The sequence below is a fragment of the Salvia hispanica genome, chromosome 2 (genome assembly GCF_029641045.1).
Source record: "Salvia hispanica isolate PSC_SH4W2 chromosome 2, Shi_PSC_v1, whole genome shotgun sequence".
Classification (NCBI taxonomy): domain Eukaryota; kingdom Viridiplantae; phylum Streptophyta; class Magnoliopsida; order Lamiales; family Lamiaceae; genus Salvia; species Salvia hispanica.
This window is the reverse complement of record NC_142693.1, coordinates 34,040,458-34,057,236: the sequence shown is the minus strand read 5'-3', so window position 1 is coordinate 34,057,236 and position 16,779 is coordinate 34,040,458. Positions and strand designations below refer to the sequence as shown.

Below are 16,779 nucleotides of genomic sequence, written 5' to 3'. Positions count from 1 at the left end.
TTTCAGCACGATTAACTAACATAGAAAAGAATTAATTAAACCAATTCTTTGGGTTTTATGTTTCACCACATGCAGTAATAATCTTTGTAGAAGTTGTGTACTCCCTCCGTCCCATTACATGTGAGACATTTCTATTGAACACGTGTTTTTAGGAGTGAGAAAAAAGGTAGGGGCGGATCCAGGATTTTATTGTAGGAGGGGCAAAATTATATATAGGAAAATTTTTATATATTTGAGAAGGGGCAATTAGTCTAATTTTATGTATATATTCAAAAATTTGCAATAAATGTATAAAGGAGAAGGAGTGAGGAGGGGCATTTGCCCCACCCTTAACTAGACTAGATCCGCACATGAAGGTAGAGATAAAAAATAAGAGAGATAGAGTGTTGTTGTTGTCATAAAAAGAAATGTCTCACTCATGTAAAACGACCTAAAAGTTAACACTGCTCACTTGTAATGGGATGAAGGAAGTACAAAATAAGACTACCGAGTAAAAATGGTCAAGTGGTATGAAAATTTTTCTTCAATAAATATGTCTACCATTTTGGAAAAAACTTAACATACATAGTTATAATCCTCAACACTAAAGTCCTAAAACAAAATTAATTTTAAAAAGGAAACACTCACGAGCCATATCGCATGAATTTCCACGCAAAATACAAAATTTAATACAAATTCCTCTATCATCTTCTGCCTTTCTTTCCTGGTTTTCCTTTACCACCTGATTTTCCTTTATTTTGGTTCAAGTATTTACTCATGTCTTCTTCACCGTCATCGTCGCCTCCTCTTCTCCGCTTATTGCCCCCAGCTTCCTTCATTTTCTGCACAATTACTCAGCAGATCCCAATTTTCGATTATTACACGTCAAACAGCAAAAAATGATATTCTGTCTACTAGAAAGTTAACATGACATAGTAGCACAAGGCCAAAACTCACAATGACACAAGAATCCTAATTAATAACAAAGTTCACATGTTTAAGATGAAATTTGAAAAGCCGATGACAAATAACATATGCTATAAAAGATGCCTGCGTAGTACCAGTTCACCAACTAATAACATCTATGGCAGTATGGCTATTGACAAACTTCAACAAAAACAAGCAATTCTTATGGAGTATTTGCGAAAACATAGAAAATAGTGCTTGTGAGTTATGTAACATCTTTTGATTGGTTTCCTCCAAAATATTCTACTTTGATAAAATATAAATTCTATGGTGATAGAATATACTGGATTATCCCATATAATGGTGAGGTGCAATGGAACATTATATCAAGAAAAGAACATGCAGACAAGTAGAAATTCTGTATCTATATACTGAATTTGACAAAAAACCAAAGACTAAATGTGACATGTTTTAGGAAAGCATATAGTACCATTTGAGATATTCTTTTCGCCTCTGCAACACGCTCCAATAGTAACAAAACCTCTTCCTGCTCGGCAGGGTACTCTGGCAGTTTTTTACCTGATGCAGAAATATGTTAGAATACAAGATATTATTGGCCCACACTGCTTTTACCACAGCTATAGCAATTGATCCTTACCTATAAGCTTCTCTATCTGAAAGTACCATTCCACCTCATATTGATTCACAATGGATACGGCAACCCCTGACCGTCCTGCACGAGCAGTTCTTCCAACCCGATGTATGTAATCCTGCAACCATAACATAGCAAGCAAATGATATCTATTAGTATTATTATTATTATTGAAATGTATGAAAGAGCCAAAGATGACCTTATCATCAACAAAAATTCCCCTATTTCACCACCAAGGCTTTGCTCAAAATCAAAGTCAATAGATGGAGAAATGAGGAGAAGAACAAGACTTCAATATCTTTTCATATAAAAAAAGGCCAATCATCGGACTCCAGTCCCTACAATGAATATGCATGGTAACAAATCGTTACACATGCACATTCATTCATACTCATAGAGATCACTGCTAGCAAACTACTAAGTAGAAATGCCATGAAAATTGAAATAAATGTGTACTATTGAAATAGGGAAGTGGTGCAATCGACAGAACTACTAATTGGTAAGCTGACCTTTGAGTTTGTTGGAATATCATAGTTAATAACCACATCCACCGATGGAATATCCAGTCCTCTGCTAGCAACATCAGTGCAGATAAGAATGTTGCATTCTCCAGCCTTGAACTTATTTAAGGCTCCAAGCCTTTTCGACTACAGAAAAGTAACATCACAGAAATTGGTTGATTAAATATGATTGGATGAGAAACAAGTATCATAACTGATTTTGAACAATCGAAATACTACCTGTGTCATGTGGCCATTAATCGGAATAGCTTTGAAGCCAAGATTACGAAGAATATATGCCAAGAGTGTAGTTGCATCACATGTTCGAGTAAAAACCATGGACGTGCTTCCCGTCAACTCAGTCAATATATATACAAGATAGCATTCCTAAAAGAAGATAAGGGAAAATAAGAATAAAAGAAAGAACATGAAATATAGAGCAACTGGTCATGTGACTGAACTAATTTCATATGGATGAGGTACTGAAAAACTTATGGTTACTTAATTCACGAACACTACGACTCAGCCATACTCACAGAGGAGCAAGCACATGATAAAACTCAATAGCATTGTGTGCATCATTAGATATTAGAGCATGATCCACTGCATCACAAACCTTGTACTTTGCAGGAACAAAGGTATACTGTTGCTTCAATGTATCAACAGTTGAATATTTGGATGCAGCTTCAATCTGTATCAAACAGAAAATGATTACATAAAGTATAAAAGAAAATTCTATAAAATTGATGTAAGAAAGAACTGCACAGCAATACCTTTACAGGATTTTTCAGACAAGCTCTTTGTAGCTTTTTCACCTGAAAAGTAAGGGAACAATACATCATGTAACTTTCACTTACAAGTTACTTCAAAAAAAACTCTTGTATGACAATCAATTGATAGCATAATGAATTACTAATAAACTACATTCACAGTGAATCAGAGCCCCATTCAAGTACCTTATTGGTCATTGTAGCAGAAAACAAAAACGTCCTCCTGTCACGAGGAATTTCACACAATATTTGATCGAGCGATTTCTCAAAATCCTCATTGAGCAATCTATCTGCTTCATCTAGTACCTGAGATATTTTTTAGAGTAGAATCTCTTTGCATTATGCATAGTTGTTGATAACATAAAACTTCAACATTATTAACATCATACTACAAACATACAGAAACAAAAGCATTTTCAAGGTCAAATTACATCAAAGAAATTCTTACCAAGTATTTCAGCGTACGTAGAGAGAATCCTTTGGTGTTAGTAAGATGATCGATTAAACGTCCAGGCGTAGCCGCCTATAAGATATTAGACAAAAACACGAGTTTAGAAGTGTTATATAACAAATTTACCACCAAATCCCACATTATCTCCACATACAACGTAAAGCAAATCAAGTGGCAAAGAAAGAAACATGGTTAATCATACAATAAGTCGTTATCTCATATCAGTTCAGAGCTGTATTGTCCAACATAAAAAAAAAAGGTCTTCACACATTATACTAGTATTACAATTTAATCACCAGTGCAGCCTCCAAAATTTCCCATACTCCATGCCTTGAGAAACTATTGCTATGAGTGATAACATATGAAGAGCCCCAAACATATACAGTGATTAAAGGAAGCTCTACCAAACCATATAACACAATCTACTAATCTAGAACTAGTAATCATAATCCAATCAAGTTCAAAAAGCATAACAAAATTCAATCCGCAGCAGCAACTCACAACAATGTGCGGCCGCTTTCCAAGGGCAATACTCTGCTGTACTTGGTCCACACCTCCCACAAGCTGCATCAAAACATCCCAAAACAACTTAATCATCATAAATAAACACATGAAACTAATAAAAAAAATACTTCTCCTCCCAAAATATCTCACCACAGCACATTTGAGGCCAATTCCAGCACCCAATGCTTCAAATTGCTCGGCTATTTGAATGGCTAGCTCGCGAGTTGGTGACAGCACGCAAGCAAAAAACGCCTGCGGAGCTTCGAGGAGCGATTGTATGATTGGAATCGCGAAGGCGCCGGTTTTGCCCGACCCGGTTTGGGCGAGCCCGATTACATCTTTACCTTCTAAAGCAAGAGGAATAGCCTCACACTGTATTTTACTAGGGTTTTTCCAACCAAGAGCTTCGCAGGCCTCTATCAATTGATCGTTTACTCCCAAATCCTTGAAGGTTTTCTCCACAGATTCTTCTTCCTCCTCCATAATAGGAAGCTTAGCAGTTTCTCCCATTGCCAAAATCGGAATTAAAGATATGGCGGCAGCAGCTATATAATGAGCTAAAATCTTACCAGCGGCGATATGCTGTTCAAAAAAGCTTCTCTCCCATTAATAATTGGGATTGGACTGGGATTAATGGGCCGAGTTTAATTAGTTGTATGGGCTCTTAATGGGCCGAGCTTAATTAATTTACTTAGTTTTATTTATTCGGCTAGTAGGCGTAATAAATTCGATTAATGGGTTTAGATTATTGTTACATGTGAATTTATTTTGTCAGGGCATGTTAGGTTGCCACCATCCCTTAAAATAATACCATATCAGCATTACTAGCAAATCATTTGTACACGTGGACGAATAATAAGCTGTCACGTGGCAAAAAAAAAAAATCTGGAAAAAGACGGTCAGCAATATGCTGGTCTTTAACCAGCAATATTTATTGTCCAGCAATATCCGACACACTATACAACAATCTATAGATTGTTGTGTAGTGTTTGTAATATTGCTGTGTAGCGTTTATAATATTGTTGTATAAGCGGTGTCATTTTAAGAGGTGTTGTCATTTTAACACAAACCTATTTTGTTATGATTGATTAAATTCACTTGGACATTTATTTTTAACTATTGATTTTTATTTATCGTTATACTAATGTTTATAGATTATTAATAATTAGACTAATATTAATGATTAAAAATCTTGTCTAATGTATTTCAACTTTATTTAGTTGCGTAATAAGACATTGTTACAATATTTAATTTTATATGAAATTAGTATTACGGGGTTAATGTGTAATTTAGATAAAAATATACAAATATGACGTAAAAGTATAAAAATTACGTGAAAAGATAAGTAATGGAGTACTATATTAAATTTGAGTTTGGGATAAATAATTGGCTATAATTACTTTTTCATATGATGTTTACTGAAAAATGATTTTAAAGTAGTTTAATGTAAATAGTTGTAAATGAGTTTATACTTTAGTCCATTGTAAACTTATCCCAGTTAGACTGTGACTTATAATTCTTCGCATGGTTTTAGGAAATTAAATTAATTATGTTGTTTATTTTCAACTACTACGATTATTCTTATTAATGTTTTAATATCAAATATGTTACTATCGGCTCATGATGCATGGAGTCACTTTAACCAGTTCGACCACTAGCCTTGTCAGATTACTATAGCATCTATAACATTGTCATACCAACTAGGGTATCAATAGAAATCACATGAAATGGCAATGCAAGGTAATTTCGGCAAAATCTTTGATACATGCAACATTTGTTTTTTAGTGGCTCCTGGTTAATAGGGATCTCTCGCCAAACTCGTGCAATTGGTTATCTATTCAAACTGTCGTCCTTTGTCTTCAACACTCTCTCCGATTTCTTCTTTCTCAGCCTTTTATACATTAAAAAAATCAATAACCTCAATTTTTCAAAACTACCAAACCATAATAAAAAGAAGATTCAATTTTGTCCAGAAGATGGGTGACACTTACTATGCATTGCATTGACATTTTCTGTAAATTATTTTATGTTTCACGTGTTTAAAGATCGAGAAGACTACTTGACGAATAATTTTTCAGTAAAATACTGAAAAAAATACCCGAATAATTTGGGGTGGTAGGGTTTTGACCCTTTTTATATTTTAAAAAGAAAACAAACCAGAACAAAATATTTAAACAATGGTATCACACTATCACTACACAATGTTGTGTGATCATAAGACGATTATTCCACGTATCTGTTGCCTTTGTCGCCCCAACATTCAAAATTAGAATAGATAGAGCAATTTAAATTGTTCAAATTATCACTTGATGAATATGTGACAAATTAGAATTTGACTAAAATTTGTATTATTAATAGCAATTACTACTATTATTATTATTAATGTAAATTTACAATTACATGGCCAAGAAAGTAAATATTCTAGTTTTGGAATGTTAAATTTCCAGCTGGAAGTTTGACTTGGGAGAATTTTGAGCCCCAACAAATTCATGTTTCCAAGACATGAAATATAACTAGCCGTTACACAATATAAGTATCCGTTGTACATTTCGAACTCAAAATCCAATCACATTCATTTCTCCCCACTTTCACTCACATCGGTTTCCATTTTGATTTGTTTATTTCTGGATAAACTCAGGTATGGACTTTGTTCCTCTTTAGTTCCTCTATTTTTGTTAAATTATCTGTGTTTTGGTAAGAATTCATTTCCGCATCCATGGATCTATCTGATTTTGCTTCAATTGAGCTGAGTTAGTTTGCGTAGACTTGATTTTGTGAAGTCCTTTATTTTCGGTAAGATGCATCTTTCCACCTCTGGATATTTTTCGATTCGTGTGGAATTCGATTTGCAGTGATTTGCTTGAGTTATCCGATATTTGTAAGAGTAGGTTACTTTTGCAACTTTCGTCTTAACTTGTCTTGTTCATTGATGTAAATCCATCCGAATCAGATATCTCAGTATTCATCTGAGTTTCATTTCAGCATATCAAATTTCAACATATGCTAATTGCCTTGGAAAAATACTTGTTTTATTATGAATCAACATTCGAAATTCTGATGCAGATTTTAGTTAAATGATGGATTACACTAGGCGATGCGGATTTTAGTTAAATGATGTTACTATTTTACTTCAAACTGGGGGCCGATCTTGTAATTAACTGGAAATAAGTGAACGCCGGACTTTGTCAATACTGTAAAATGCTGTTGGCCTGTCTCACTATTCAAATATTTGTGGTCAGCAAGCTTGGGGTTCTCAGCTTCCTCTCCATGAAATTTCTTGGTGACCTAGTGATAATTTAACTGTTCACATACTAAATGGCTCATTTGGTGTTTCAACCACATAATATTTTCATTAATACAACGTCCTAATTTGCAGATTGTTGTATGTGGATCTTTTCAACCAAGGTTGTTAAAGGACTACAGAGCCGTTTGAATACAACAGTCCTTAAACTTATAAGTAGTTAATTATAGCATTTGGTGGGAGGCCTTAGGCTGGCTGTGCTTCAGCTGGTGTTCTATCAGAGCGTTACAGATTGTATTTGGAGAAGATGACTGTTAGAACACCAGGCACACCAGCCTCAAAAGTGGACAGGACACAAATGGCTGTCACTCCAGGTGGAAATACAAATAGAGCAAGGGAAGAGAAAATTGTTGTAACTGTAAGACTAAGGCCTCTGAGTAAAAGAGAGCAATCATCTAAAGATCAGATAGCCTGGGAATGCAGTGACGATCATACTGTTGTGTACAATCCTACTCCCCAAGAACGTGCAGCTATACCTGCATCTTTCTCATTCGGTAACTACTAACCAAAAATGTAGTATCATTCTTGAACAAGATTTTGGATGCCCCTGTGCTGTTGTTTATAACAGAGTTAACAGATAACGCAACATTTTATTTGCAGATAAAGTGTTTGGTCCTGATTGTTCAACTGAAAATGTCTATGAGGATGGGGTGAAAACGGTGGCATTATCTGCCCTCATGGGGATTAATGGTAATTCTCTTTCCTGATTAGATAGTAAAAAGTGTTTTGCCATAAATTTGGTATATCTGTACATAATTTTCTCCTGAAAAATTCCTGCAGCAACAATATTTGCATACGGACAAACTAGCAGCGGGAAAACTTATACTATGAGAGGAATCACAGAGAAGGCTGTTAATGATATTTACATGCATATAATCAATGTAAGTTTACATAATATTTTCTTTTACTGATATTTGATAATTGGGTAGAATAATATACTACTATATCATACTTGCCAAAATTGGAGCTCGGCAGAAACTGATTAGACACTAAACAAGTTGAAAATTTCTCTGAAGAACTAGTTTTGAAAGATAATTCACTGAAAAAGTTATCCTTCCAGTTGTAATCCATTTTTGTGCTTTGGCTAATTTTACTAATGAGAATCACTGATTTTAACCTTTTGACTACCGTGCAGACACCAGAAAGAGATTTCCGAATAAAGGTATCTGGTCTTGAAATCTATAACGAGAATGTCAGGGACCTGCTGAACTCTGAATCCGGTCGCAGTCTTAAACTACTAGATGATCCAGAGGTAAAACTCTCAGCTGTTCTCAGTGAACTATATTAAGTATAATGATTCTTCCTCAAATGGTTTCTGATGTCAATCCATTTGCAGAAAGGAACAGTGGTTGAGAAATTGGTGGAAGAGACAGCTAAAGATGATCAACACTTGAGACATCTAATCCATGTCTGTGATGGTAGGAAAAAAGTCTTCAACATGTATAATATTTTATGTGGATTAGATAAAGTACCTTATTTATGAATACTCTACTTCTTGCAGCTCAAAGACAAGTGGGTGAAACTGCATTGAATGATACTAGCTCCAGATCACACCAAATTATAAGACTGGTCTGTTTTCTTTTGACATATCTATTAGATTAGAACAAATGTTTAGAATGCACTATTTTTTTTAGTAACTGGGAGTCTTTTCATCTTAAATGCAGACTATCGAAAGTACTCTTCGTGAAAACTCAAATTGTGTGAGATCATATGTTGCCACCCTGGTAAAACCAGACATCTGATTTTCCTTATCATATAATCAGTTTTATAACCAAACTGCAAACCGTTTGAGTTCTTTCTCTCATTTTGCAGAACTTAGTAGATCTAGCTGGCAGTGAAAGAGCCTCACAAACAAATGCAGAGGGTATCAGGCTCAGGGAAGGGTGTCATATTAATTTAAGCTTAATGACACTTACAACAGTAATCAGGAAGCTAAGGTTGGTGTTACCATCCGCTTTCCATCATTCTCCTTGTAACTCTAATTGGATAGTGATAACTGCGAGTAATCCATTTTTATGCTCCTCTAGGTGCCTTCCAAATAGTGGTCCTTAGTTCCTTTGTCTTACTCTTTTGGCTCTCTATAAGTTTCGAGGATAGATGCCTTTACTTCCTTTGGAACTATGTTTTTTTCGCCGAAGTTAAAATTTCCTAGACTGACGAGGAATACTTTGAAAAGCTGCTTATTTTGTGGATTTTTTTGGCATCCAGTGTGGGAAAAAGAAGCGGTCACATTCCCTACCGAGGTTCAAAGCTCACACGAATATTGCAGCATTCACTGGGAGGAAATGCTCGCACTGCCATTATATGTACATTGAGTCCAGCAACAAGTCATGTGGAACAATCTCGTAACACGCTTTTATTTGCTACCAGGGCAAAGGAAGTGACAAACAACGCTCAAGTGAACATGGTAATTTCTATTATCAAATATGCATGTTATACAAGTGAACATAGTTGTGCAGATGCACTATACTAATTTCTTTTCCAATAGCATGAAATGATTCAATCTTTGACTTCTTCGATTGATTTCCATCAGGTAATCTCAGACAAACAGCTTGTTAAGCATTTGCAAAAGGAAGTAGCAAGACTCGAAGCAGAGTTACGCACACCAGACCCATCTAATGAGAGAGACATAAAACTTCTGCAGGTTAGCTAACAACACTTATTTCTGTATAGTACAATTGTGTGTCTACTATGGTAGTTCTCATACTTAGTTGATGCTATTTGCTTAGATGGAGCAGGAGATGGAAGAACTGAGACGCCAAAGAGATCTAGCTCGGTCTGAAGTAGAGGAGTTGCGCCGAAAACTTGAGGAAAAGGTCTGCATTTCTTCTTACCCCATGCTAAATTGCCTCAAAACAATTTTATGTACCTGGGGGCTCACATCACCCTTTTTGTTTGTGTATTTCAGAGATTAAAACCATCCAATTCACATAGCCCATCTGTCAAGAAGTGTCTATCATTTTCTGGAACTTTATTACCCGAAAGTAATGCAAAGGAGTTAGGCCATTGCGAAAGAGTACGAACTCTGGGAAGGCAGTCACTGAGGCAATCATCTACTGCTCCTTTTACTTTGATGCATGAAATCCGGAAACTTGAACATCTACAGGAGCAGTTGGGTGAAGAGGCTACTCGAGCCCTTGATGTACTACAAAAGGAGGTTTCTTGTCATAGACTAGGCAACCAAGATGTAGCAGAGACTATAGCTAAGCTTCAAGCGGAGATAAGGGACATGCGCTGTATCCAGCCTTCTGCTAAGGATGTAACTGACGTTGAAAATGTCTTGCCCGTCAACAAGAGTATCAGTGCTAACTTGAAAGAAGAGATAACCAGACTTCATTCGCAAGGAAGCACCATAGCTGATCTTGAGGAGAAACTAGAGAATGTCCAGAAGTCAATAGACAAATTAGTAATGTCTCTTCCAACCAAGAGAGATCAACCATCTACTGATAACGGTCCAAAGATGAAGAATCCTGATAAGAAGAAGAAACTGATGCCGTTAACTTCAAATAGTGGTTTGAACATGCAAAACCTCATAAAGTCTCCATGTTCTCCCTTAACAGTTTCGGACCAAGTATTGGACCAGGATATTGAAAACAGACCTCCAGTTTCCGATGCTATGTCTGTTGAAACTCACTCAGTTTCTGACAAAGACACTCCCACCAAAAGTGAATGTGGAGATGCCTCATCAAAGGAAAACACCCCTTATCGACGTTCAAGTTCTGTTAATATGAGGAAAATGCAGAAAATGTTTCAAAATGCAGCAGAAGAGAATGTTAGGAGCATAAAAGCATATGTCACTGAACTTAAAGAACGCGTAGCCAAGCTGCAATATCAAAAACAGCTTCTTGTATGCCAGGTAAAGTAACTTTCTTTGGTATATAGTTTTCTAAAGAAACCTTTTCCCGTTTACCTCAGCCTCACAGTTGAATCTTTATTTCTTCAGGTGCTTGAACTGGAAGCTAACGAGGCTGCAGGATATAATTTGGATGACTGTGAGAATATTCCTGAGACCGAGGAGGAGTCACCAGTTCCATGGCATTTGGTTTTCAAAGAGCAGCAGGAGCAGATCATCGAGTTATGGGACATATGCCATGTCTCCATCATCCACCGGACCCAATTCTATCTGTTGTTCAAGGGGGACCCCGCCGATCAAATATACATGGAAGTGGAGCTCAGACGCTTGACATGGCTGCAACAGCACCTAACTGAGATGGGAAACGCAAGTCCTGCCCCTCAGGCAGGAAACGAGGCCATAGTTTCGTTGTCCTCGAGGTCTGATCTCTCTCCAAAAAAAAACTTCTTTTTTACTTCATTGAGTCATCATTTCCAGATGCCTAACTCTCATTGCAATCTGTCGTGGTTCAGTATCAGAGCCTTGAAGCGTGAGCGAGAGTTTCTTGCAAAGAGGATGAACTCGCGCATGACAGCTGAAGAAAGAGAAGCATTATTCATAAAATGGGAAGTGCCATTGGAGGGGAAGCTACGGAGGTTGCAGTTTGTGAACAAGTTGTGGACCGATCCCCATGACGAGATACATATACAAGAGAGTGCAGCGATAGTAGAGAAGCTTGTAGGCTTCGGTGGAGGAGGAAACTTGACAAAGGAGATGTTTGAGCTGAACTTTGCACTTCCATCTGATAGAAGGCAATGGCAGATGGACTGGAACCAGATACTCAAACCACCATCTTTTGTTAGGAATATTCTGTAAGTAAACTTGATAATTTGATTAATTTATTTATTTGCTTCACTCACAATGTGATGCAAATTGTAAGAAGTCAGCTGCTGCTTGATCCCTTTGGCAATTTATTCAAATTTAACATATTCATTTTTGTATTATTTGTCTAAAAACCAAACAACTGTTGTTGAATACGAATCAATCAAGTTCAAGTCAATAAAATATCGGAATCATCACATGATCGGTTGCTAAAATCTATGAAACGTTATAAAAAAAATAAGAGTTTGAACTTTAAATACGCCAAACGAAAAACTCAAACCAAAATTCATCAAGTCATAGTATATAATGTAATCAATTCTTGGTACTACACATGTTCATCCCAATCTAATCCGTTCAAAAAAGAAGAAGAAGATGGGTCGAACACAACGATTACATATCTCATTAAAATGAAAAATGCATACAATAATAATGTCACATTACATGTTTATACTGTGTGAAACTTAACAACACTATTTCATCACCGTCCCAAATCCCATCACAAGGCTGAACAGGAATATAGTAGCTGCTTGCTTTCCAAGTGAAGAGAGTGGGCTCTATCAACTTATCTGCAATACAAACACATTAGTTTATTTTCTGTCATGTTTTTAAGACAGCCCGGAATTTCATTGTCCTTCAAACGAGCTGCATGTCTCGCTTGTGCATCTATATTACGACCAAAGATATCACACAATGAAGCCTCCACAGTCTGTTTGATAAGTAAAAGTAGCTGAGTTCAATATAGCAACTTACCCGACAATATTGTCCCAGTGTAGAAAACTGCCGTGACCTCTAGCATTAGTGAACTTGTAAATCGGGCCAGAAACTGAGCCAGAGAATACATTGAGTTAGTAAGTTGTTAAGGAAATGGAACCATGATGCTAACCACGAGCAAAGACCGACGTGGAAAAGGAGAAAGACAGGAGAAAGCACCTTCATAACCCCCGAGAACTGGATCCTCTGCTAGTAAGATGGGAGTGTCGAGGTCAATGAATCTGCAAACGAATTATCTCTCAAATCAGAGAATATATGCTTTCTACACATAACATTGCTTGAATTAAACACTATTATTGCTTACTTGAAACACCCCAGACCAGCTGCCAAATGACCGGCAAAGCCCATAGCAAGCCTTGTTTCGACCATACCACCAATCATCAAATCCAATCCCGACTCCCTTGCTAAATCAATAATCTCGAGAGCCCCAAGCACCCCCACTTTTGCGAGCTTTATGTTGACTACGTGTGCAAGGTCTTCCTTCACTATTTTCTTCACATCATCTAAACTACGGCAACTTTCATCAGCAGCAACAGATACCCCATACTTGGTTTTGGCAACGTGGCTAACATGACCAAGGCCTTTCCAGTCGTCTCTGTGAACAGGTTGTTCAAAAAGGATAGGTGTCACCTCCATTTCTGTCAGAAAAGAGAAGGAAACTGAGATCTTTCCACAGAATTTACGTAGGTAGATGAAACATTTTACTATTGAGAATGACTTGGTTACCATGTAATGTTTGGAGAACCTGAATGGCTTCCTCGGAGCTATAACCTTCATTAGCATCTAAAATGAACAAACAATCGGGATGGACTGTGCGTATAGCTTTAAGAACTTCGATATCAGCAGTCAAGTTCTTCCCAACTTTGAGCTTCAAAGTCTTGAAACCTTGAACGCGATACTTTGAAGCCAGCTCAGCCGCTTCGGCTGGGGAAACTATTGGGATCTGTATGTATGATTATAGCATTTAGTAAGTAAATTCACCTGCTAATGATTTTTCTACCTATCCTTCTTCATTTTTAATACAGTCACCGAGTCACATGAATAAACTAACTCACTCTTTCACATTCTTTCTTGTTTTCTTTATCTTCTTTTTCTAGTTAGTACAATCACATGAATGAACTAACTCACTCTCTTACTTTCTCAGTCCTCTTTTCTAGGTAATACAATCACATGAAAAAATAAACTAACTCATAAAGAGAGAAGTATCTCACTGTTATATCTGTTGTTATCATGTTTGTGAATCCACCAAACAGTCTCCACAGAGGTACTCCAATGCTGTTTGCAACTGCATCAATCAACGCCATCTCGATTCCTGCTCTAACCTTCATCAATCATACAAATTCAATTAGCACCTGCAATTTACGATTCACTCAAGAGTCTCAACTCGTCACACTAGCAGTGACGAGTTCAATCACATTACAAACAAACTATAGAACATAAAATATCCAATCTTGTTCCAAGCCACAAACTACAACTTCGAACCTTAAGACTCGTAGATCTTTTGCTTTATACTTGAAACTTGTAGGGTGATTCAAAAACTAGTAAGCATAGACCAAAAACACTTACAAACCATTTCTGGCAGTGTAATGTTCAAGGATTAAGACACACAGAGTAAAATAAGAGAAGTAAGGAGTATGTATCCTAAATTAGGATTTGAAACCCTAATTGAAGAAATCCCCAAATATGATCACTTAAAAGGATAATAAATCACAAAGTTTGGTCAAATTTCATTTCCGAATCATCTCTCTGCATCTCAATTAGTCCAACATTACAAGATTCAGAAAAGAAAAACTCACAGAAGCAAAGGAATGGCCAGGAAGCATCCCATTGATCTCAGCAAGAACGATTCCCAAGGTCTTGCCCGGGCTCTGCTTGAGAGCCCGGCAAGCCTCGGCCACGGCGGAGAGAGCCACAGGCTGATCCTCCGCCGTGACGTGGGGGAGAATCGGGGACTCCCCCCAGCCGACGCAGCCGTTGCTGAGCTCGACGCGCACGGCCACATTCGCCACGCCGTCGAGCCGCGACGACGCGATCGTGAACGGCGCGATCAGAGGCACGTTCAGCGCCCTGCCCTCCGCCCTCTGCACGCTCACCGCGTACGTCTCCATCAGATTCTTGAACCCCAGACACGCCGGCGTCGGCGCCGCCGGAGCCGCGGCGGCCATGCAAGCGGTGGGGCCCTTCATGAAACAGGGCTGCAAGGATAGCAAGGCGGCTGAAGGTCCCATTTTTATTTTTTTGTTTTAGAGAGTGTGAACAAAAACAGTGTGGGAATGGAATCGATCAATTCATGTGATTGGAAGATGCGGCCATTGTTAATTGTTTATGTTGATGTGAGAGAAACATATTCAATGGAAAGAAGTTGAATTGAACAATTGTTTATTTTGGCATGTATCTAACGCCATTTCCGACCATTTTCTTCTTGTTTTAGTCGTTGGTGATGGAGCTTGAGTTGAATTTATAGATGCTATGTTTAAGGGGGAAAAAATAGAAAAAATTAGCATACTATCATTGCAACGGATGTCCCGTGTCCGAAGATTAATGAACAGTTGGTCGTTAACGGTTGTTATTCACATATTTGGGAGTGTTTTGTTTTCACAATAAAGAAAAGAGAATTAATGTGACATTGTTGTAAATTCCACCCAAGAGTGTCCACTATAGTTGGCCGGACCAAGCCACAAAGTGTGGCCAGGCCACAAAATCGTGGCCAGGCCACCAATGTCCATGTTTCCCACTATAGTGGACATGGCCAAGCCACCAAAAAGTTTAATTCTTTTTCATTTTGTTTATATTTTAATTCTACTACAATAAAAGTTATTGGACTATAATAATTGAAAAAATGCATAAGAACTAAAATTAAAACAAAATCTTCGTTGTATTATACAAAGGGGTAAAATTATACAACGAAAATTTTCGACTTCTCATAAACTACATTCTCAACGCATATCACGTTCTACCCCCTCCTCCCCTATGATTTCAAACCTCTTCGATCATATCAGCCTGCAGTGTCGTATGTGATGTTTCCCTCCGCATATCGGCGAACCGTTGGATCAAGTATGCATCACTACGCGGTACACCCATCTGCAGAAGGGCGGTTGCAACACCGTGACTCGTACTTGCACCCTCTTCCGGTGTCCAGTTCTCTGCAGAATATCCTTCGTCCTCTATTATCATATTGTGCAATATGATACATGCATACATGATGGAGGCGACATCATTTTCGTGCCATTGTCGAACCGGGCACCGTAGAATGGCCCATCGCGACTGGAGGACACCAAAAGCACGCTCAACGTCCTTCCTAGCACTCTCTTGTTTGGCCGCGAAATAGGATTGTTTCAGCCCAACCGGCTGCCGGATCGTCTTGACAAACACGGGCCAACGAGGGTATATCCCATCGGCTAAGTAGTATGCCATGTTGTACTGCGTCCCGTTGGCCATGAATCTGACAATCGGACCCTCACCCTGACACTCATCATTGAAGAGATGAGACGAATCCAGTACGTTGATGTCGTTGTTCGACCCTGCGACTCCAAAATATGCATGCCAGATTCGCAATCGGTAGTCAGCAACAGCTTCCAGTATCATTGTTGGGTGTCTCCCTTTGAATCCAGATGTGAACTGTCCCTTCCAAGCAACTGGGCAGTTCCTCCACTCCCAGTGCATGCAATCGATGCTGCCCAACATCCCCGGAAAAGTATGCACTCTCCCGTGCATATCTATCAATCTCTGGCACTCATCGGCAGTTGGCTTCCGTAGATACTCCGGACCGAAGATGGCCTGGATATAATTACAAAACTGCCTCAGCGTCGTTAGGGCAGTTGTTTCACCCAACTATAGGTATTCGTCGAACATATCAGCGGGTCCGGCATAGGCAAGCTGCCTAATTGCACCGGTACACTTCTGATATGTCGACAACCCGGGTCGGCCGCTAGCATCACTGCGCAATGTGAAGCACCTGTACCGCTGCGCCAATGTAGTCGTTATACGGATGAATAACCGTTGCGACATTCTGAAGCGGCGACGGAAAATCTCTGCTGGATAACGGGGGTTATCGCCAAAGTAGTCTTCCATCAACCGCTGGTGTGCCCCGACGTGGTCACGGCAGATGGTCCGCCGATCATAGAACGGGCGAACGAACGCCGCCGCCGCTGCCTCCTCTTCTGCTTCCCGTTGCACCTCTTGAACGAGTTCATCGAACTCCCTATCCACCAATTGTTGGAACTCATCGTCG

At 38.4% G+C, this 16,779-nt stretch overlaps 3 protein-coding genes across 4 annotated transcripts; 1 reads left to right on the top strand and 2 right to left on the bottom strand.

The window, feature by feature from the left end:
- Nucleotides 1-505: 505 nt before the first annotated feature.
- LOC125208956 (DEA(D/H)-box RNA helicase family protein) lies at nt 506-4,342 on the bottom strand. Its single transcript, XM_048108500.2, has 11 exons — nt 3,913-4,342; nt 3,760-3,822; nt 3,256-3,330; nt 2,994-3,113; nt 2,811-2,852; nt 2,654-2,728; nt 2,278-2,424; nt 2,047-2,184; nt 1,544-1,655; nt 1,376-1,464; nt 506-821 (listed from the first exon to the last, which is right to left on the bottom strand). The coding sequence occupies exons 1-11, from the start codon at nt 4,270-4,272 to the stop codon at nt 684-686; spliced, it is 1,359 nt and encodes a 452-aa protein (XP_047964457.1). The 5' UTR covers nt 4,273-4,342; the 3' UTR covers nt 506-683.
- Nucleotides 4,343-6,296: 1,954 nt separating this feature from the next.
- Nucleotides 6,297-11,896, top strand: LOC125193310 (kinesin-like protein NACK1). 2 transcript variants are annotated; one of them, XM_048091185.2, is made up of 15 exons: nt 6,297-6,400; nt 7,139-7,557; nt 7,664-7,753; nt 7,844-7,944; nt 8,199-8,315; nt 8,400-8,481; nt 8,565-8,632; nt 8,728-8,787; nt 8,876-9,000; nt 9,272-9,470; nt 9,597-9,707; nt 9,793-9,879; nt 9,972-10,919; nt 11,007-11,335; nt 11,429-11,896. In XM_048091185.2, exons 2-15 carry the CDS (start codon nt 7,311-7,313, stop codon nt 11,769-11,771), a joined length of 2,907 nt encoding a protein of 968 aa, XP_047947142.1. In that variant the 5' UTR covers nt 6,297-6,400; nt 7,139-7,310; the 3' UTR covers nt 11,772-11,896. The 2 variants fall into 2 exon arrangements, with proteins under 2 accessions (XP_047947142.1, XP_047947070.1); XM_048091113.2 differs by lacking the exon at nt 6,297-6,400 and adding an exon at nt 6,447-6,555.
- Nucleotides 11,897-12,051: 155 nt separating this feature from the next.
- On the bottom strand, nt 12,052-14,992 carry LOC125200529 (L-Ala-D/L-amino acid epimerase-like). The gene is made up of 7 exons (XM_048098167.2): nt 14,345-14,992; nt 13,760-13,870; nt 13,275-13,491; nt 12,853-13,186; nt 12,708-12,769; nt 12,528-12,600; nt 12,052-12,343 (listed from the first exon to the last, which is right to left on the bottom strand). The coding sequence occupies exons 1-7, from the start codon at nt 14,774-14,776 to the stop codon at nt 12,340-12,342; spliced, it is 1,233 nt and encodes a 410-aa protein (XP_047954124.1). The 5' UTR covers nt 14,777-14,992; the 3' UTR covers nt 12,052-12,339.
- Nucleotides 14,993-16,779: the final 1,787 nt, after the last annotated feature.